The sequence below is a fragment of the Seriola lalandi genome, unplaced genomic scaffold (genome assembly GCF_002814215.2).
Source record: "Seriola lalandi dorsalis isolate HSWRI2012SDOR001 ecotype SW California unplaced genomic scaffold, Sedor1 jcf7180002054953, whole genome shotgun sequence".
Classification (NCBI taxonomy): Eukaryota; Metazoa; Chordata; class Actinopteri; order Carangiformes; family Carangidae; genus Seriola; species Seriola lalandi.
The window spans coordinates 2312476-2334449 of record NW_019525504.1 but is presented as its reverse complement, the minus strand read 5'-3'; the positions used below and the strand labels follow the sequence as shown (position 1 = coordinate 2334449).

Sequence of the window (21974 nt, the reverse complement as noted above, 5' to 3'; positions counted from 1 at the left end):
TATTAATTATAAAACAACAATTTTAACAATATAGTGTGCATTTTCATGTTAGACTGTTACTGCAGCTAGTAGACTTAAATCAGCAATGCACTGGAGGGCTATAGGTAGGCCTATACAGGTGGAATGTAACTAAGTACATTTACTCAAGTACTCTACTATATTACAGTTTTATACTTAAACTCCACTACATTTCAGAAGCAAATATTTTGCCTGTTACTCCTGTACATTTAGTTAAGATACTTGTAAGATCAAAATTTTCATCATCATCAGCAGCAGTAGCAAAATATAAAATATAAGATGATGCATTGTTATAAATGAATCTACCAGCATTATGTAATGTAGATAAAAACTTGCTCCACCTCAACCATTAAACATAAAAAAAACAATCTTAAAATAAAACATTTAAATGCAGTTTACACCTTTACTTTATCTTTTGATGCTTCACTACTACTTAGGTAAAATTATGAATGCAGGGATTTTACTTTCAATGGAGTCTTTTTAAATTGTAATATGACTTTTAGTTAAAGTCAAAGATCATCAATACTTCTTCTATCACTGGCTATAATCATTTTTCCTGAGAAGATGTTAATGTTTCATGCATTCAGAACCTTTACAGTTTTCCAAATTTCTTGACAATTCATTCATGACTTTGTAAAACAGCAGCCTCCAACATTTTCATCAGCAGATGGAGTTTGCTCAGATCTCATGTAGATGTTAAAATTTTCTTCTATTCTGGGAACTTGCAGGACTTTTTGTCCAATAAATAACTATTTATATATATTTATCTACAGCGTTATTGCCTCTAGGTATGGAGATTGAACAAATGCCATATACTTAATTTAAACACAAATATTTGTAAAGCACATTATACTAAGTGAGTGCAGTTTATATGTAGTATGCTGCCCTCTCATGGCCTGTAGTGCAAACTGTGCAAACTGTTTTCTGGGTCATTGACCTGAATAATAAAGACATGGGATGATTCAAAATACAACTGAAGATGGGAGATTGTAAAAACTGATAATGAATCATACATCACCATGAATGAATCCTCTTCTGTGAGCCATTCAAATCACCCTGTTGTTCTCGTGCCAATTTAGTGTTTTGAGGATGTGTTAGTAAGAGTAAAGATTTTGCATAAAGTTACAGATTCTGTCTGACAATGCAAATGATCTTGTGTGACTTCCCACAGGGGGAGGTTATATGAGAGCTGTTGTCCAGGAACCTGTTCATACTGTAGCGAGAGGAAATAAATGATCAGATGCTTCTGTGTTGTCTCTGTGTATCCACAATGTTCTTGTCATGGTTATTTGTCAGTGTCATGAGTGTATTTCACTCTTGTTCAGGGGAGCATGGTCTACTGCGTGCATACTCTCCCGGGGACATCATCATTGGAGGACTTTTCCCTATTCACTTAAAAACCAACAGAACCACAGCAAACGGACCAATCTCCTGTAGCGTGTAAGTATGGCTTCACTGAGATTAGTCTCTTTAACATGACCCATCTCAAGAATGAATTCATTCAGAAATTGTCCTTTGTCAATTTTTTGCAGCTATGATTTCCAGATGTTCTTACGCACTCAAGTTATGATATACGCCATCAGAGAAATAAACCAGCACACAGTGAGGATTCTACCCAACTTCACATAGGATACGACATCTATGACACTTGTGCAGATGTTGGCCTGGCCCTCAGAGCAACACTTCAGCTGCTGAAGAACCAGTCGGACCCTCAGAGATGTTTACTACCTGCAAACATTAATTCTGCTTTACCTGACCCCCAAACAAAGGTGGTGATTGGTGAGAGGTATTCTGAAGTATCGATAGCTGTAGCACGAGTTCTTGCTCTGTCATCAGTTGCCCAGGTTTGTTCTCTCTGTTAATTATCACTAGAAATACACACAAAGCTATAATTATTATGTTTTTAAACTTAAATGCCTCACTGTTGCGATCTGCATGCAGAACAATTTCACCATGACTTAATTCCTGTTTGCTACAGATTAGCTATGGATCAACGAGCGAGGTGCTCAGCCAGAAGTTGAAGTTCCCCACTTTTCTGCGAACAATATCCAGCGATGAATATCAGACAAAGGCCATTGCTGAACTGGTGAATCGGTTTAACTGGAAAACAGTAGCCATTGTAGGAAGTGATGATGAATACGGGAAGTACGGCAGTGACCGCCTTGGGGAAACATTCAGAAGAATGGACATCTGCATTGAATTTACTGACATTCTGCCTAGCTACTTTTTCCAGAATGATTCCAAATCGCACACACGGCTGGCTACTCTGGTGGGCAAAATCAGTAAATCCACTGCTGAGGCCATCATCATGTTCACCAAGGACAGCAATGTTGACATCATCATGGAAGCAGCTATTAAATTCAAACTCAACAGAACTTGGATTGCAAGTGACGCGTGGTCCACCTCTCCAAAGGTCTCCGCACTGCCAGGCATTGAGTTGGCCGGGCAGGTTTTCGGATTCATCTCTAGGAGGAATGAGGTGCCCGGTTTTAAAGACTACATCATCTCAATGTTCAACAGCACCATCAATGACATTCTTGAGGATTACCTGGTTCAATTTCCACTTTGTTCCAATTGGTCAGAGGAGAGCAGAGAAAATGACTGCACAGTACCAGACAACCAAGAGCAGTCCAAGCACTGTCTGCACCCGAGGTGCTTGGCCAATTACATTGACCATGATGAATCATACAACATATACTTAGCCATTCAAGTCATTGTTGAGGGTCTCAGACGTTTGCTGAAGTGTGACAACCAACATTGTAAACGTAACACCAGATTTACAGCCTCGGAGGTACAGTAATAATATCTTGCTGACATATTTTACATTGCTCCTATACAGTATGTCAATAGCTCAACAGTTTTGGAATCCCACTTATTCGCTTTCTTGTGGTTAGATGAGAAGATCGATACCTTTCTCATGGCTGTCAAGTAAATATGAAGCTATACCCAGCAGCTGGATAGCTTAGCCTAGCATTAACACTGGAAAACCAAGGGGGAAACAGTTAGCTTGGCTCTGTCCAACAGGAAGAAAACCCTGCTACCAGCAACTGTAGAGATCACCAATTAACATGTTGTGTCATCTGCAGAATCCATACAAAATCCCAAAGTGTGTTTGCATTTTTTGAGACAACATGTCTTTACTCTTTGGTTTTTGTATGGATTAATAAGTAAGTCATAACATATTAAGTGTGGGGTGTGGAATTTCAAACTAGCTGTTTCACCATGTTTCCAGTCCTTATCCTAAGCTAAGAACAAACTGCTGGCTGTAGTCAATTATGTATTGATCTTTTCATGTAAAATGCCGCAAAAATATTTGAAACTATTATTTAAAATGAACTAAAACTAAAAAAAAAATGTTTTTTATTGATAAAGTATAGCTCTAATATTCTACTTATACCACAAAGTTAACAACATTCTTGTATATTTTATCCCTTATATGACAGGTTTTCTGTTTTATGAGTTGTCGTTTCATAAGTAATAGAAGTAATTATAGCAAATGTTTTTGATTTTACAGCCATGTTGTTGTGTTTATGTTTGTTTCCACAGCTTCTCAAGGAAATCCAGAAAGTCAACTTTACTGTGAACTCCACACATATATTCTTTGACACCAACGGAGACCCCAGTATAGGATATGATATTGTATATTGGCACATGGACATATCCACACAGCGCACACACATAAAAACCATTGGAGAATACTGGCCAAATGAAAGAATAAAATTCGCAGATGATCTTGTTCAATATGTGGCCAATACGAATGTAAGGTCAACATTGCATCATATTTTATTATTTCCCAGAATAATTTATGAATATAACGTTGCACTGATTTTGTTTTGTCCTTCAAAGGTAACTGTTTACAACTGCTCTAAAACGTGTAGCCCTGGGCAAGAGCTGAAACAGCAAAGTAAACAGTGCTGCAAGGACTGTGTTCCATGTGCAGACGGAGAGTTTTCCCGAGGAAATGGTAAGTCTCAAGAAATAAAATCAATTCTATGGACGAGTGAACAGTCCCATTCTCATATGAAAAGTACTGTCTTCTCAGAGGAATCCTATAATGGAAATATTACTAAGAATATCACATTTACATCATAGGACAGAGTTGGGAGGTATGTGTTTTTATGATCTGTAGCTAAGAGTGTACAAAATGGTAGCAATAGTTGAGAAGGAAATCGTATTAAAAAGAATATTTGAATAAGGATTTATCTTCATTTATGCATTATTAACCATTTGAAAACCTGTTTTGCTATAACTATGTATAATGTTACACTTGAAATGTTAATATAACAAATTTTACATCCCCAATCTCACATTTTCAGTGGAAAATTAGCATTTACCAAAATTATGGTAAACATAACAAATGTTGCGTCTCGTTTTCAAGACGCTCTATTATTTAACCAACCAACCTAAGATCCACATGTACTGTTCTTTGCACTCTTACCACTGACATATTAGCTAATAATAAAACTTTAGCAATAAAAGCAATAAAACTTTTTCAGTTCTCAATAAAGACCCAAACGAACAGCAATAACAACAGCAAAACACAATCCTCTCTCTTTTCTGACTCCCCCTCCACTCAATAATTTTTGTACAGTTCCTAAATAAGGAGCTGTGTGTGTCGGCATGTGTTTTGACCGCACCTCTTCTCCTCTACTACTGAAGTCATAAACCAAACTGAAAGTGTTATTTACACCATGTTTTAAGATGAGAGCAAATGAAACTTGAGGCAACAGGTTACAATAAACAAAATCTGCTAAAACATTTCAAACTTTCATCTCATGTGTGAGAGGCATGGGTATTTCCTCATTTATGTGAAACAAAATATTCTACATTTCAGGAATTGAAAGAAATCTATAATTTGTGCTGAATAAGCAAAAATATTCTTCTTTTCCATTTCTTTGTTTCCACCTGTAGGTGAGGAGTGTCAGAGCTGTGGTCTAGAGAAGTATTCCACTCAGCAGAGGGATGAGTGTTTGAACAAAACTGTTGAATTCCTGTACTGGACAGATCCCTTCATTATCATTTTGAGTTTGTTAGAAGTATTCGGGATTATTGTGACCATTGTGTTTACAATCCTGTTTACAGTCTATCGTAGAACTCCCATCGTGAAGGCAGTCGGAGGCTATTTGTGCTTCTTGGAGCTTTTTTCCCTGCTCGCCTGCTTCAGCCTTACATTTACCTTCACAGGAAGGCCCACTAAGGTCTCCTGCATGGTGGGCCTGCCCTTCTTCGGCATTGCTTTTTCCCTCTGCATCTCCTGCATTCTGGCAAACCTGCTCCAAATCTTAGTGGGCTTCAGCTTTGAATTGAATAAAGGATCCTGGCTGAAGAAGCTCAATCAACCGTTGGCTGTGGTGACCATCGTGTCTGGGATCCAGCTTGCCCTGTGTGTGCCATGGCTGTACTATAAACCCCCATTTCTAGACCAAGAGATATTGAGCTTGACCATTCTGCTGCAGTGTGATAAAGGCTCCACTAAGTTCTTCATAGCCATGTTGGGCTATAACGCTTTCTTGGCCCTTATTTGTTTCATGTTTGCGTTCAAAGGTAAACAGCTGCCAGATTTGTATAAAAATGCGAATTTAATCACCATCAGTATGCTGCTGTTTTTAATCATTTGGATCCTCTTCATCCCCATTTATCTCAATTTGGTGGGGAAGTACAAACGAGCTATAGAAAGTGCAGCCATACTCATCTCTAGTTACAGCATCCTGGGCTGTCACTTGGCCCCTAAATGTTACATTATGCTGTTCAGGAAAGAGATTAATAATGAGAACGCCATCACTGAATACATCAGGAAGCATTATGAGCAGAGAGACATGGTTGTGGTCAAATCCTGATCTCACACACACATGCAAAAAAATCTTCGCAGGTGCTGGGTAACTATTATCTGCAGAGAAATATTTTCTTTCCGTGGTTGAAATCATAGCCAGTGTCTCTCTCTCTGACTACTTTAACATGTGTTTGTGCCCAGGAGAAGCTGGGTTAGACCTGGGCAGCAACCGTCCTTGTTCGGTTCACACTTTTGAATAATTAGAGTATCACTACACTCTATGTACTTCATGTATTTATGCTTTATATATCCTGAAGTCTTTGTTGTAGGTTTTTCACTACTTCTTCACTGCTGTTACTACCACTGCTGCTAAATGAAAAAAAAAAAAGATTAAAAATAAACTGTAGTGTGTTTGCAAGGTAAATATGCTGTAGGTGTTTTGGGAAGAAATGTGGTTGGCTTGAACTTTTTACCCACCTAAATCATTTATATTGTTTTTGTGTATATATTTTTTAGATAGTTTTTAACATTGTTTTAACGATGTTACCAAGACATAGTTTAAACATATAAACATGATAATCAGCTGTATCTTCACGTATCATTTGAAAAAATCAATTGTTTGGTTAGGTTGGGCTTGTGGCTTCTGCCACGGTGGATTTCACTACTTATATTTAGTATTGTGATTTTTTTTTTTTAAATTAGACTTAGGTCATGTTTTTGTCAATAAAGACATCTTTTTGGAGAAATGTTCCATGACTGGCTGTATACTGTGAATAAGTTTAACTTTAACTCTCTTTGTTCACTGTATGGACAATGCGCACACACATAAAATGTATTTATTGTAGAATAGTCCAGGCGACCTCTGTGTGATCTCATGCAGAGCTGTGAGCTGTGATTACTAAGATGTATCCTTAGAATGGATTCTTGTGTGTTTTGACATAATAAATCTCAATAACAAAATACCAGTTTGACTTATAGGTTGTCATTTGTAATAATACAGTCAAAGAACAAACAATTGCTGACTGAATTAACTCAAACTATATAACAAGTAGTGGAAAGAAATATGAAGTCATACAAAGTTGTGCATTAAAATACAAAACAAGAGTCAATAATTTCATCGGTAATATTACATTCATATCGGTAGTATTAGCACAGTGGAAAGGAACTTTACAGTAGTACAGTTCCTCTCCACTGTGCTAATACTACCAATATGGATGTAATATTACCGATTATAGATAATCAATACAATAAGTACATCATATTTTCACTATAGGATAACCAACTCCCCTTTAAAAATAGTCAATATTACCCAAATCCCAAACACACAAAATATATGCCCTTTATCCTTATGGTGAATAGGCGACAGATTTCATTGAAACTTGGTTGCGAAATTGTTCTGACAACTTTTCTGTAGATGAAGAGACTCTCTGGAACAAAGCTGAGAGGTTATCTTTAAGATTAGACATGCTTTACAATCCAGTTATTACTTTGTGTAATATCTATAAAGATAGTATAGCTTATTATATTCCAGGAACATACAAGCATTTTTAAAACCTTTTTTGTCTTGATTCTACAAGGACATGCAAAATCAATTGCCTCGTGTGTGTCTGAAGCACAGTTGTGAGTGGGAGGTAGATGACAGTGAAAAGCAGGAACATTCATTAATGTCACAGCTGTAGTTCTTGGAGTCTTCTCAACGGTGGATATGCAAAGTTGAGAATGTCATTCCCTGCTGTCACCACTAGATGGAGCTCTTGAAACATCCTGTAAATCATCCATAGCTCCGGTGTAAGCGCTGCAGTGATTGTTAATATGCATATGGCCCATTTGTACAAAACACACAACATTCATATTTCGGCTCTGCACCTAAAGTTTTATTTATTAAAAAAATACAAAACTTCAAAAAGTTTCCATAGGAAAGCATTATGAATTAGCAATCCCATCTCTTTCGAGTCAATTTCAAATGGTATGGTTATACACTGCTTCTAATTAATACCATGAACAGATTTCTTGCCTTATACAAGTTTAAAAAAAAAAAAAAAAAAAAAAAAAAACATAGAAAGACAACAAGATAAGGAGGAGAAGAGAAGGGGTGCAGTCTGCTTTTTGAGTCCCTGTGTTCTAAGTGTTAATCTTGAAGATTTGTTTTTGGTGGCACCTGCAGTGTCTGGTGACATGGACAAATGTGAAGATTATATGGCTGGTAGCTGAAATGTCTGTTTAGTAAATGCATGGACATTGCTTTCAAAAAAGTTGTTTCAACTGCTGCAGCCATATCGGCACACAGTCACACTTTATAGTGTTTTGGCATACAGAGTAATGCTTATGGTATTTCCTTTGAGTATACATATTCAAATTTTGCATGGGAAAAAGTAGCTCTGGCCATAAGCAGCAGAGAAGCATTTACAGAACATAACACACCGAATAGCTATCATATGGAAAAAAAAAAGCAAAAAAAAACAAAAGAATAAATATAGCATTTCTTGATATGTTAACATCTTTAGGATTAACACTTGAGGGGTTCTGTACAGAAGTGGAGATCATGGAAAAGATAAATATTAACATAGCAGCCTTTTTTGAGGAATTAAATCACCCCTCCAACCACCTCTTTGCAAGTTACTAGCTAGGGATGTGACTTCAGCTGTTAACAGGGCTTTGAAGGGTCAGCAGTTAAATCACCAACCCCCCTTACATTTTACATGTCAAACAGCACTGGTTACTGCCTAAGCCGTAAGCAATCTGCTACTATTCTTTTTTATATTATTAAATTAATAGCATGAGTAACCCTTCACCTCCCAGACTACTGCTACAGTTTCAAGTGTTGTGAGTCATGTGGTGAAGGGAAACCGTCAGCAAAGTAGTTTTGCAATTTATTGTGAAAAGCAACTGTTCATTTCCCCTACACTATTCCAATTCAGCAAATAGGTTCTTCATGAACTACAGTACTCCAGTTCTTGCAATCATTGCCCCAGGGTAGGGCAAGAAGACTGCACAAACAAATTCAAGTACAGAGTTGCCCTGTAACACTCTGCCCAGAACCCATAGAGACACTCAGAGTGTGATTCAGCCTCATTTCATTGTGGGTTGATCCCAGCTTCCATACAGAACAGAAATTGTGCAACAACATGTCCCTCTCATTCCCCTGTCAAGTAACTGGCCTGGGAAAATTCACATACATTTGAGGAGAAGGGGAAGGAAAAAAAAAAAAAAAAAAGAAAAAAAATATCCAAAGAGAAACCTTCGCCAAAATTTAATAAAAAAAAAGAAAAAGAAAAAAAAAGGATGCTAGATCTGGAGAACATTGCTGTGTTTAAACCACACGGGTCTGGCAAGGCTTGGTGGGCATCTCCAAGCTGCTCTCTTGGCCACAGCAGGCAGACACCTCGAATGGGCCAGACTCCACTGCAGGAGCTGGCATGCCCTGGGAACGAATCTGCTGCACTTGTTGCCTAGAAGAGAAAGAATGCAGATTAAAGTTTAGATTCTCTAGGAACACAAGATACACTTAAACCTGCAAAATGTTGCTGGTGAGACAACAACCAGTATTAGCTACCACTTTCAGCTCCTGTGACATCACTTACCAAGCAGGGCGGGACATGACATAGTGAAGGTCAGGTCTTTGGAAGCCGTTGAAGGTGGAGGAGGCAGCCATAGTGTAGGCACCCATGTTCTCAAAGACCAGCCAGTCGCCCACCTGCAGGTCGGGCAGGTTACACTGCTCAACAATGCGATCGAGGCCATCACAAGTTGGGCCCCAGATACTGCAGGGGTACATGGCCTCATCTGGCTTTGGTTTCTATTAGTAATAAATGGGGAGGAGAAAAAGAGAAAAGATGTTTACCACAGCTCTACCACAGTACAACCTTTCATATGTATGAAGAAGAACTTTTGTTGACATTTCAATCCTTCATTTTCAATTACCTTATGCAGTATTGGCAAGCAGTGAGCATGGTCAAAGAGTATACAGTTGAAAGATCCGTACACTCCATCATTGACATAGTACATCAGAGTCCTGTCAGTGGTCCCTTCATCTTCCTCTGTGAAGAAAAGCATACAGAATTAATTTTACTGCTGAGAAAAGTTACAAATCTGCTTTCAGAATAAACTGTCTTAGTAAATCATGATCATTTTTCTATATCAAGGCTGTTACCGTCAGAGTCCTCATCCATGATGACCTTCTTGGCAATGATGTTGACAACCAGTGTGAAGGCAGAAGCCACATAAAAACGTCCTGGCTCAGCAATGATCTTAACACCAGAGTCAGCAGGGAAATACTTGTCCAGGGCTGGGTTGAGTACAGCTGTGATCTAGAGGACAGAAAGTGACCACATGTAAATCAGACTGTGAAAGCACTTGTCTTGTTCTAGTTTTAGTGATGCTCTGGCTGCATGATGACTGTACTGCCTTGTTTTATTTAACTAAGAGTCCAAACACATGAATAAAGCGTTTAGTCTGTGATACACCATCTAATCTATCATGAAAAACAAAAAGGAAGCAGTATCTTACCTCTTCAAATTTGAGTTCAGTATTGTCTGAACCAGGGAAACCACCACCAATGTCCAAGAGATCCATGTTGAAGCCGAGCTCATCCTAGAGGACACAAAAGTAAGTCTTGAGTCTTTGTTTACTTTGCTGGATAAGTACCTTCATAAATCAGTTGTTTATACATATTTCAGCCACACTCACCCCCATATGAAACACACAGCGGGCATCAGCGATAGCCTGTGCATAGGTGTTGGCATCAGTGCAGCCACTACCAACATGGAAGCTGACACCAATCACATCCAGCCCCAGTTCTTTAGCCCGCTCCAGAAGACCTCGACAAGCTTTGAGTGGGGCTCCAAACTTCACACTCAGGCGACACATCGCCTTTGAGTCATCCGTGGCAATACGCAGAACTAGTCTGGGCACAAAACAAACAAAGTTAGTGAAAAGACAAAAGGCGGCAGATTGATAATAAAACACCACATAAGCCTTTATATAAATGATTGATTAAGAGTCTTACTTGGCATTGGCATGACAGCGGGCCACTTTCATGAGTTCCACCTCACTATCAAAGGTCATCATCTGGATCCCATGGGCAGACGCATACTTGATCTGAGAAACTTGCTTGCAGGGGTTTGCATAGATGATTCTGCTTGGATCCACTCCCAGAGACTGAACCAGCTGAATCTCCGTCTAGGAGGGGACAATAAGTACCAATTTAAAAACACAGGCTACCAAAGCAATTTCAGATAGCCATCAAGAGAGGTTTGTATTCTGACAACATGAAGTGCTTTGGAGTTTTTCCAACACACACACACCTTGCTCGCGCAGTCAAAACCGCTTCCAAGAGATGCCAGTGTCATAACTATGGCCCGGCTGTCGTTGCATTTGACAGCATAGAAAGGAGTCACACGAGGCAAGGCCCTCATCCATCGCAGGTGTTTCTTAACCACATCTCCCAAGTCACAGACGTAGAAGGCATCCCTGTCATCCTGTAATGGAGATGAAATGACAAATGCATTAAATGAGAGCAGTCCTGTAACAAACATAATATTTCAATAGATCAACTACATTATGTTTTTAATATTAGAATAGCAGAAATCATTTGCATCATTTGACTTAAGAGTTAATGAAGGATTAAAACATCTAAAATAAAAATCAGACAGTACAAATACAATTTCAGTGAAATCTTTGAGTTGCAACCTGTTGACATTCGTCACCTAACAAATGGGGCCATCAGTGTCCCCCCCTAAACAATGCCAACAGAGGACACTTACCGTCATAGACTCGTTGATCTTCTGCTCAACAATATCCCGGGCAGAGAAACCCTCCTCCAGGAAAGAGAATTCAAACTCGGTGGGAGTGGCAGTGTTCATGGTCACAAGGAGTCCTTTTGATTAGTCACTAGTAAACTGTAAGACAGGGGAGGGAAAGGCAGGGGTGCGATATTGAGATTACATTCAGCTTTGAGAACACAGTCTATTTTGTGTCCTTGATTACTAAAGTCTATTTTATTCGCCACTCATGGAAAAGCCCCAATCACTCCAAAAGTGAGTAATTTTCAGATAGCGTCCTTGAATAAATAAAATTTTTTGACAATATCAGGAGTGTAAGATGACAATGCAATATTGAATCAAGCTGCAAACAAAAGACATTGATACACTTACTTGGATACGAAAGAGATGGAATTTAGTGTTGCTGTTACTCAGGTGCAGAGAAGCCAAGGTGGCTCACCAGTGAAGTTAAACCCCTTCAAATAAGACTCAAGGCCTGGGCCTGCTGAGTAGCCAGTGTGCGATTTCCTAGAGTTATGATTCTGTTAACAAAAGGAGTTGACAGAATTAACATAAAAACTGAATTTCCTTTGGGGGGACAAAAAGCAGGATCAGGAAAATAGTCACATAACTATTTAAGGACCCTACTTTAGTGAGTTTAAGGATCATGATTAAACAGTACAAATTCCAATATGCATTTAGTCTATTTCAGGATTTTATATTTATAAATTTAAAACAAAGTTACGGATTATTCAATTAAAAACCCATAATAATCGACGAGACTTCAGGCGTGCCAAGAAATTTACGTTAGTGATCAATAAACCCGTAGTTCTCCAGTCTTTAACTGCGCTCCATTTTATAACTGTCTCATGACAACTTGACACCATATGCAAAAAAAAAAAAGTAATTGAAAAAAAATCCAAATGCTTAAGCCCCGCCCATTTAAGATTTAATCCAATTAGCAAAAGATCCGCCTTTAAGTTAAAAAAACGGGCACGAAGATGGACCAATCAGTGGCTAACAAATTACGCTGACGTCAATATGCCGGTTCCGCTTCTTCATGCCATGAGGTGATTTAGCATTGAAAGTTACCGCTAATGTGGTTTATACAAGTTAACAGAAGCAAATCAAAAAATGTGTTCAGCGTAACGTCAACACATCGAAGTCATTGGGCTTAAAAAGCTGCCATATCAGGTTTACGTTATGCCGGTTAGCTACCAAGGTTAGCTAACACAGATAAGATAACCGTTAACCAGCCGCCTGCCACACCGGCCACGTCCTAATGTTAGGTAACACTCGATTCAATTTTTCAATATATTGACGTTACGGTTACTGTGAAATATCACGAATACTTTGCCCAAACAAATGCTTTTCATTGTTCTTTTCAAACCGCCATAACTGAACCAACCTGCCAGCTACCGTATGCTAATGTAAAACTGAAAAGCATTTAAGCTAAAATGTGACGTTCTTGGTAAAATGACATCGAAAAGTCCGCACATACCTTAAAAAGCATTTACAAAGAGTTTGTCCATGAGACCCGAAAGCTGGGATGAAAAAAAGAATACAGCAGTTCCCCTTCACAAAGAAGCCCGCTGCTGGAGGTGTAGCTTCTCGAGCAATTCTGAAACTGGAGTGGAGGCTAGTGATGAGTCCCCTCAGTATTTATAGAGAGCTCGTTACTAAGGCAACGCAGCCAGCTGAAACCGGCCCCTCATCCACGTATGAACCGGTTTAAGCTTGTCACCTCATCCACATGGTGGGAAAGACAGACAGACAGACAGACAGACAGACAGACAGACAGACAGGGACCACAAGACAACTACCACACACTAGATTACTAAAGGTAACTGTGAATTCAAACAGGCCTTCTATCAATGTAAACGTTAAGCTTAAGGACACTGTGGTAAACTCAAGTCAGACAGGGCCCATAAGTACTCACTGGATTTTTCTTGGCACACTTTTCAGCTTTTCATGTTAAAAAAAATAAAATAACTTGACCTGCATTGTTTGTTTCACCAGGTTTTTCAGGTATTTCTTAAATTTTTTTATGTTAAAAAAGGTAGTATCTTTGACTATATGTTTGACTGCAACCAGATTTTCCTAACAATTACCTGGTTATCAGATCTGAGGATTTGATGCTTTTCTTTGTCACATATCAAAGTGAATTGAATATATCTTCTTTTTCTTGGTTTTGCACTGTTCATATTAAACAATCAGTCTGAAAAAATCACATTGTGCTCTGAGAAGTTAAAATTGACATTTTAATTTTATAGACAAAAGTGATCAATCAAGAAAATAGAACAAATCATTATACTGGCAGCCCTCACAAGCATATTTCATGCTTAAATGCGACTTCATGATGATGACGATGATTGCAGGTGCAGGATTAGCATGGCCAGCTGTGATAGAACCTGCACTGCATATGTGTTAATCCCAGGGATGCTCACTCACACTGGCAGACTGCACCAGTCTGCTGCTCCCTGCACGGGCTCAGTGGTGTGACCTGGCTCGACAGCAGCCTTCTCAGTCTCACTCTGAGTTCTTGACCTGCCTGATGGGATTAAAGGAGATCACAAGATGAGTCAAAATGGCAAGGTATCAACACAGGCACATATGTCGCAACAGCTCTGTAATGCCCAGTTCTGTAGATGTAGATATACAATGAATGCACTCGTGATGATTTCTCAAGGGGCACATTTTTTAGATCTACATTTCTCCAAATGGTGAATATAGTGTGCAGGATTTAAAAGTAGTCTCTCATGGTGCTAGTACTTCTAGGCAGTAAAATGCTTTCTTTCTTTACTGCACATCTAATCAGCCCAAATGTTGCTTTCATAGACATTTGGTTTGCAAGCAGACATTACCGAATGGAGGAAAATGAAGAATTTGGTCAAGTGACCCAACAGTACATGTGGAAATGTTGCACAGCCATCAGTTCCAGGATACTAACAGGAAACTTTAGGGCTTCATGAGGACCACATATCTGTGGGCTTAACTTAATATCTTTTCCAGGTCTTGAGGCCACAATCAACATGGCATTCTACTCGGTGCACAACAGGGTTTCCATTCAGATCTTTTGCAGAGTTGGTGAATGAAGTCATGTTTTCCAAGCAGTTTAATTATCAAAAACAAAAAAAGCACGGCCCTTTCTGAATTGATCAAAAAGTTAAAATGGGGTTAAGTGGCAAGCTTGTATGATGACACAATCTGCAATCGTTTTTATACATTACAGTTTTCCTGCCCTGAATCTGAACTTGAGCAGGCCTCCCCTCCTTATGCAAACCCCATGCCTCTCAGGCAGGATGTGGGCTCACACTTGGGGGACTAATTTGTTTTCAAAGTTCAACATCACAAGATCACAAAACCCTTAAAATGTATTAGCAAACCAAATAGACTGTTTCTCTTCACTCCACTCATTTCCTTCTGATTCTGTTTTTGTCTCTAAATGTCTGCGTTCCTACCATATCCTTCACCCCTCTCCTTGTCCTCCTCTTGTAATGTCTATCTCTTGTTCTGTGTTGACTTCTGTTATCATTACTGTGGACCGTTGTGGCCTCACCCCCACATCTACAAGGGTTCACAAAAGACAAGGATGATGATTGTTAGTGGCCACCCACAACATACAGTGCAGTGTGTGGGACTTGGTGACTGTGTGTTTGTATTTCCCTTCACTTCTTTGTTAACTCACATTTGCACAATGAAATGCCACAGTAACTATCCAGCTCAGTTTGCATTACATATCTTGTGATAATAAGCAAATGAAGAAAACCAAGAGAGTGGTGTAGACTGTAGGTTTCTTTATTTGTACCAAGAAGAAGAAAGTTGATGTTTGGAACAAATAACATCACTCAAGTGAAATTCTTCTACACACATTTACTCTGCATTTACTCTGCATCATGCAGTGTTTTGGTGAGACATCGTGTTTTGAATGGTTCCATTTACTGAGCTATGACAAGTGTTTCATTGGCACTTAATCACATGACAGGAAATACTGCCTGTAAAAGGTGCCAAGTTGTTACATAATAACCGACACACAGCTACACACGAAATGAGTCTGCATAAACCTGTTGTCAACAACAGCTGCTGATTCGTTCACTCATTTCCACCGACTCATTTATTCAAACAGCCATGCGTATGAGGGGTCAGCAGTGGAGGATTGCAAGTGTTTAGTCTTCATAAGAGTTTAAGGCTTGACCTCAATATGCCTCAGCATTTTTGACTGGCCCAGACAGCTATTTATGAGACCGGAAATCCTAGTATTTCTTTGCATGGTCTTAGGCTCATGTGAGCAGATGGCACCTGTGGTGTTTCTTCACTCTTTTGACTATAATTCTCTTATCATTTCATATTAGACAGGGTGACTTTGACGGGGGAAACCCCCACCCACCCAACCAGCAGCATGTTGACACACAGATAGCTTAATCAACTTAAAACTCTGACGACGCCACAGACTCCACACAGACAGCTGGGTAGAATTAAAACCATGGTACTGCACAGCCACTGAACCACTAAAGGGAAGTGGATTGTTGTGAATTGTATTTCAAGCCCCGAATTTAGGTACAAACCTGATGTCAGTTTCATTACGTCAGTGCAGGTTGACATGAAGGGAGAGGGAGATGCAACACATCAAACAAGAGAGACTACTTACTGTGACAGAAAAGCCAAGGAAAGATGAAATGTCAAGATCAGTATTTTCATCAAATTACACAGACAATGGGTGGCTTGTAATTTTGGTCCCGCTGCAGTGTCTGACATGTTACCACAATACCTTAAAAAAAAAAAAGTTAATTGAACGTTAGGTCTTGTGGGTCTCTGTTGACGGGACTCGTCCATTCATTCACAAGACTGATGCCACTCTAATCCTGCCTTCTTGGCATCTTGTCTGGGTAATCTATTTTTAGATGCATGTCCTCACCCTCTGTACCACACACATACAGAAATTGCATTTATTTTTAAAGGGCACTCTTTGAACTTTCCCCTTTTTTACTGCACAGTGCTGGAATTTATAAATGGCTCACCACCACCAATAAAGTCAACACTCTTCCTTTCCTTCTGTCTTTTTTTAAAGTTAGTCATTGTTGAACAGCAGCAACTGTGCTGCAAGTGGCAATTATAGGATAATGATCATTTATTAATTATTTATTAACTCTCAATTTGGATGAGGAAGAATGTGTTATGTCCTCTTTAAAAACCTATTGTCCCCAGTGGAAGCAAAGTTAACTATGTTGAATTTGTAGTGCAGTTCTACTGTGGTGTAATACAATATACCACAACACAATTAGTTTTCTTAGCTTTCACTAAGAAAAAATACTAAGACCCCTGAACACTAAAAACAGATTCCAAGGTTTATACTCTAGATACTTTAAGCTAATTTGTCATTATACAGCACAGTCTGAAAACAAAACAAGGTGATGTAACAACTAATAAATGTTATAGGGGACTTATTACAAATTGTTCAAAGCCTTGGAGGCTCTGTCCCTGCTGACTGTGTCTCTGTAGTCAGTACACAATATAACCAAACAGCCCCAGGCCCAGGCAAACAACCTGCAGCAGCTGCATAATATGACAACTTGCATATTGTTGCTATGAAGTTAAATATACATAATAAGAACAAATAAATAAACAAACAAATAAATGAATAATAATAATAATAATAATAATAATACACTTTATCTGTATAGTACCTTTCATACAAAACATGCAGCTTTACATTTAAAAATGAATAAAAACAGATGGCAGCAGAGGAACATTTACCCATTATGAATTATATTCCTGAATATAAGGAAAATGCTCAAATATTATGAAATTTGCATGTAAATACTATAGATTATTAAAATAAATTATTTCAATTAAGCCTAATTACAGTCTAAATGTTATCAAAAGGTAATTATAATGAAATTAGCACTTGCAGCGTGTAGCTGCCCCACTTGTCAGCTCAGTCCCTGGAGTGATATGAGAGGAGAGTTTGTTTAATCTGGCTCTCTGCTGACTCATCATTTCTTCTTCTTTCAAGGTTGAGTTGCCCAGAGTTAGTCCGCTTGGGAGTGTGGAGACCAAGGCAAAAAAAAAAAAAAAGAAAAAGAAAAAAAAGGCAAAAAAAAAGGGTGATCATATTTTCACTGAACATCTTTTGTGCTTTCCTGGATTGGCTTGACGCAGGACAGGCTGCATCAGCACATTTCACTGCTTTGATCCTTTTGAAGAAGAAAGGCTGAAGAGAAGGCTCAGTGCTTCACATTTTAGGTGTCATGGTTCTACCATTAACACAGTATTATTTGCTTTACTAAATTTAAGATGAAAGGAGGAGAGGCAAAAGAGCAAACCATTGCATATATCTTAGACCTCCTATGGACACATGCAAAGTCACGGCAAAGTTGGCAATGGTTGACCTAATCAAAGTTCAAGTGCTTGATGATAACTGAGGGATATATATTTCACAGCTGAGACGCTGTGCATTTGATACTGTGAAGCATCCGTCTTAATGGGGGAAGATGGACAAGCGATGTGGCAGAGTGGCTCCAGCTCAGACACTCAGAGAGCAAGGAACAGAGTGGAGTTAATTCATATTCCTATAACGATCCAAAATAAACTAATGGTGCTACTACTACTACTACTTTACACTACGCAGATACATGAAAATTAAAGACTGTGCCGATGCATACACTGAGTGAGTCAAGCTTGTAAGTTAAACAGTTTAATTTTGAAAATAATAATAACACAAAATGAAGTCAAAGATCAGGTAACAGAACTAATCAAATAGACTAGTTAAAGACGTTGCACCCTGAGGGCCTAGTCAAGAACTGAACAAGTCTGACCACCAAGCCCATTCACATTTCACACTGCAGTCTCTTTTAGGCAAACGCTGCATGTTTGAGCTCAAATAAGGTTTTTGTATTTTTATGGACTCTTACGTCAATACTCACAAATAAGTTTACAAGAGACATCTCTGCAGGCTATGTATCTTCAAACTTCCACAATATGTATATGAGGTTCAAATACACACTGTTGTTTCTTCATACTTGCATATCAAAGCGACTATGGGCTAAAGTGTGTTTTCTCACTTTCCCCTAGCCATGTAGACGGTTTTGGTTTTAATGATCCAGATTTTAAAATTTGAGAGATTTCTGCTGCCAACCCAATACAATGGAGGTGAATGGAATTTTATTTCTGTTGCTTACAGCATTTTAAAGCTACATTTAAAACAAGATTTTACTGCCATGCTAGCGCTAGTACATCCGTGCTCTTAAGGCTGTATTTAGCACGGCTAGCAAGTTAAATGCTAACGCCGACATATTAACAAGCTGGCAATGGCGATGCTAACATGCTAAAGTTCTCCATCTTAGTTTAGCGTGTTAACATTTACTTATTAGCACATACACACAGTACAGCTGCAGGTATTTGGTTGTAAAGTAACACAAAGAATTGGACAGAAGTTTATTTGAGAATTTTTCCAGAAACTTATGGTATGTAGTGTAGCACTGTGGCATCATTATCCCCACTGACATGCTGCTGTGTGATCTTAACTCTGTGCCGTTTTTGCCTTTTTAAGGGAATGATACACTGCAAAACTCCTAAGTCAAACCATGACATTGTGGTAGCATGGTATGTATCTTAGATGACTAGCAACATATTTTATACCTTACTTAAGGTGGCAACGACTTTTAAAAGGAAGTTAAATTATCTACATCTACATTATTTACACTATGCAGATACATGGAGATTAAGGGTTATGCTGATACTTACATAAGTGAGTCAAATTAAGTGTACAAGTGAGTCAAGCTCAGTCAGCCAAGTCAGTTTGAAAAGGTATCATTCTATCCTTTGAGCAAACACTGTACGTTTGAGCTCAAATAAGGTTTGTGTTTTCAAGGATTCTCATGTCAATACACACTCAAAAGTTTACAAGATACACTTCTGCAGGCTATCTATCTTCAAACTTTTACAATATGTATATGAGGTTTAAATACACATTATTGTTTCTTCATATTTGCATATTCAAGTGAGGCTCAAATGTGTGAATATGTGAATGAAGGAAAAAAGACAAGTCATGTACATACAGTGGAGTCCAAAAGCATATACATAGAAGAAATGTTGGCTGTCAATGTCGCAGCCAATTTAATAATATAATAATAAATCCGAGTAAATGGAGGAGCTGCCGTTTTTCTGGGTAAAAAGTACAAGTTGCTTTTATATTTAAGGGGTTTATGATGTTAAGTGGATTACGAAAGAAGTTTTCTCTCCAGTTACTTATAATTATGATAGTTTATGTTATTAGTCCCTACAAAACCTGTTGACAGTGCCCACTGTGGATTATCCAGAGTCATCGACACACTTGCTCACAAATTGTGATCTGAGGAAACAGGGAGTGACTCTATGATGGAACCACAAACCTTCATCAGTTACTGCATGCTTTGATTCAGTCACATTAAAGGATGCTTGGTTTTCACTTCTTCTGTGTTTATAATTAAATCTGAAACACACTGATTCTGTATTGCGCTCTATCCTAATGTCCTACTGCGACCAAGCTGTTTGATCATTTCAAGTGAAAACATGGCTGCTGCTTGAGAAATTCTGCAAGACAGAAATCTGTAGGTCTACGTAATGGTTTGGGTTATGAGGCTTACAGAATATTATAGCACATCTCTGGATTTTCTGTGGAAATTCAGTATGTTTCCTTATTCTTTGTGACAGCTTTGGTTGACCCACTTCCTGTGGCCTGATTGCCAGTTGTCATGGTGAAGTCAAAGCATTGTGAGAGAAAAAAGGGGCGATTTGCCTGGAACCCAGACTAAAGAACTACACCAGATGACACAGCTAAATTATGATTTCTTCTACACTGGGGCAGTGTCACTGGTTTCCCAGCAGGAAGGAGTAAACTAGGATGGAGCTGTGTCGTCTAGCCTCAGTAACACACTTTCTACTGATAGAAATCTCTAAACAAATACTGGGGTTAAAAGCTTCATGTTCATCCTAGTGTGATGACAGATGAGCTCCTCCTGGGGTTCGGATTGTTCTGCAGGTAGTTTATTGGTGTATCTGGAACACCTGAGGTGCCCAGTGTTTTCAGGTTTGCATAACTTTTGGCTGCAGATGAACCACTCCCTCTGCACCTCTCCACATCCTGGGTTTGGTTACGTTATCTTTTGGTGGATGTTGTAAGGGAGCAGCATTTGTCTCTAAACTAGTTTTGGTTTGTTTTATCGTGCACACCCTTGGGGTAAGAAGAGCTACATTTGAGTTTTGTAGAAGCCGTGCTTCCCCTTTGCAGGCTGAAGTGGTCACTCTCAACAGGAGACCAACCAGTTTGTCGTTGTCACTTCAGTTTGGTGGAGAATGTGGGTGAAGACGATGTCTTGGGAGCATTTCCCTAGGTTTGTAGCGGGTTGCCAGCTTCTGGTTGCCTTTTAGCTCTGGTGGAAGGGTTAGGGTTAGACTAGGGCTGAAACTAGTTGAATAGAAAGTGGAATTAGTGAGATAGGGTTGGAGAGCCTGGATTCAAACTTTGTCTATAGGTTTATGATTTTAAACATTCAATGGCTGGTATTGTAAAATCTATACCTGTTGTCTGATAACATGTGAACTTGATCCTGGTACGCCTCGGGATGTCTAGGCATTATAGCACAATTTGGTTAGGTAAGTGAGGATCAAGAATCAGTGCAGTGAGGAAGTAGTCTACCTCATCTGTTGTTGCATGTTTCAACGTGGTATCGGTTTTTAAGCACGGCAGCTCATGCTTTGTTTCGTGTGAGCATAGTTGAAGCTGGGTTCCCTCTGTTTTGGTGCCTTGGGGCAATTTGGTTTGCTAGTGAGCCTTTTGTTTAGAAGAACCTGTGGGTGTAAAACTTTGGTGTCATGCTACGTGTTAACTCCAGCGGTAGCTGGAGTTTTGTGTGGGTAGGGCGTTGACTTTGCTTTGGACACTTGTGATGAGCTTTGTTGCTCATTTTGGCCAACACATCCTGATGTGTGCTTTGGTTCAACGGTCATATTTCATATCATATTGACCATAGGCCTCACTTTCCTGCATTCTGAGGCCAGCCATGTTCCTCCAGCCCCAGGGTTGGACATTTAAAATATCAAAGATTTAGACACTGCAGATTGGCTCGCTCAAAGCATCTCTTTACCAGTCCTGGAGTCTGGAAAATGACATGTTTGTTAATCTCCTAATAGTACTAATTTTTGTTTTATGTGGCGTTCTGACATTATTCTTGGCTGCAGACTAACTCTCTGGACATTAACCCTGCGTCTTAGCTTTGGTTACGTTATCTTAGTTTATCCTTATTTTTGTTTTGCACCTTACAAACACCCACATCTTTCAATCACGTACACCACACATCGCTCACATTACTGATTAGCACACCCCATGTGAACATTTGATTGGTCCACTAAAAAGATTCTTTATTAACTGTAATCCATGGTGTGTCTCC

General features: G+C 39.0%; 2 protein-coding genes across 2 annotated transcripts; one reads left to right on the top strand and one right to left on the bottom strand.

Annotated features, from left to right (window-relative positions):
* The first annotated feature begins 1257 nt into the window (after window positions 1–1257).
* Window positions 1258–6753, top strand: LOC111645524 (G protein-coupled receptor family C group 6 member A-like). Its single transcript, XM_087170562.1, is given in 7 exon segments — window positions 1258–1458; window positions 1551–1642; window positions 1645–1862; window positions 1997–2809; window positions 3565–3777; window positions 3865–3982; window positions 4930–6753. Coding segments are annotated over 7 exon segments (2580 nt in total). The 5' UTR covers window position 1258; the 3' UTR covers window positions 5856–6753.
* An 887-nt stretch (window positions 6754–7640) lies between these two features.
* Window positions 7641–13178, bottom strand: odc1 (ornithine decarboxylase 1). Its single transcript, XM_023394794.2, has 11 exons — window positions 13049–13178; window positions 11941–12089; window positions 11551–11685; window positions 11092–11265; window positions 10794–10966; window positions 10475–10691; window positions 10295–10378; window positions 9939–10095; window positions 9710–9825; window positions 9370–9584; window positions 7641–9237 (listed from the first exon to the last, which is right to left on the bottom strand). The coding sequence occupies exons 3-11, from the start codon at window positions 11647–11649 to the stop codon at window positions 9099–9101; spliced, it is 1374 nt and encodes a 457-aa protein (XP_023250562.1). The 5' UTR covers window positions 11650–11685; window positions 11941–12089; window positions 13049–13178; the 3' UTR covers window positions 7641–9098.
* Between the last annotated feature and the right edge of the window lie 8796 nt (window positions 13179–21974).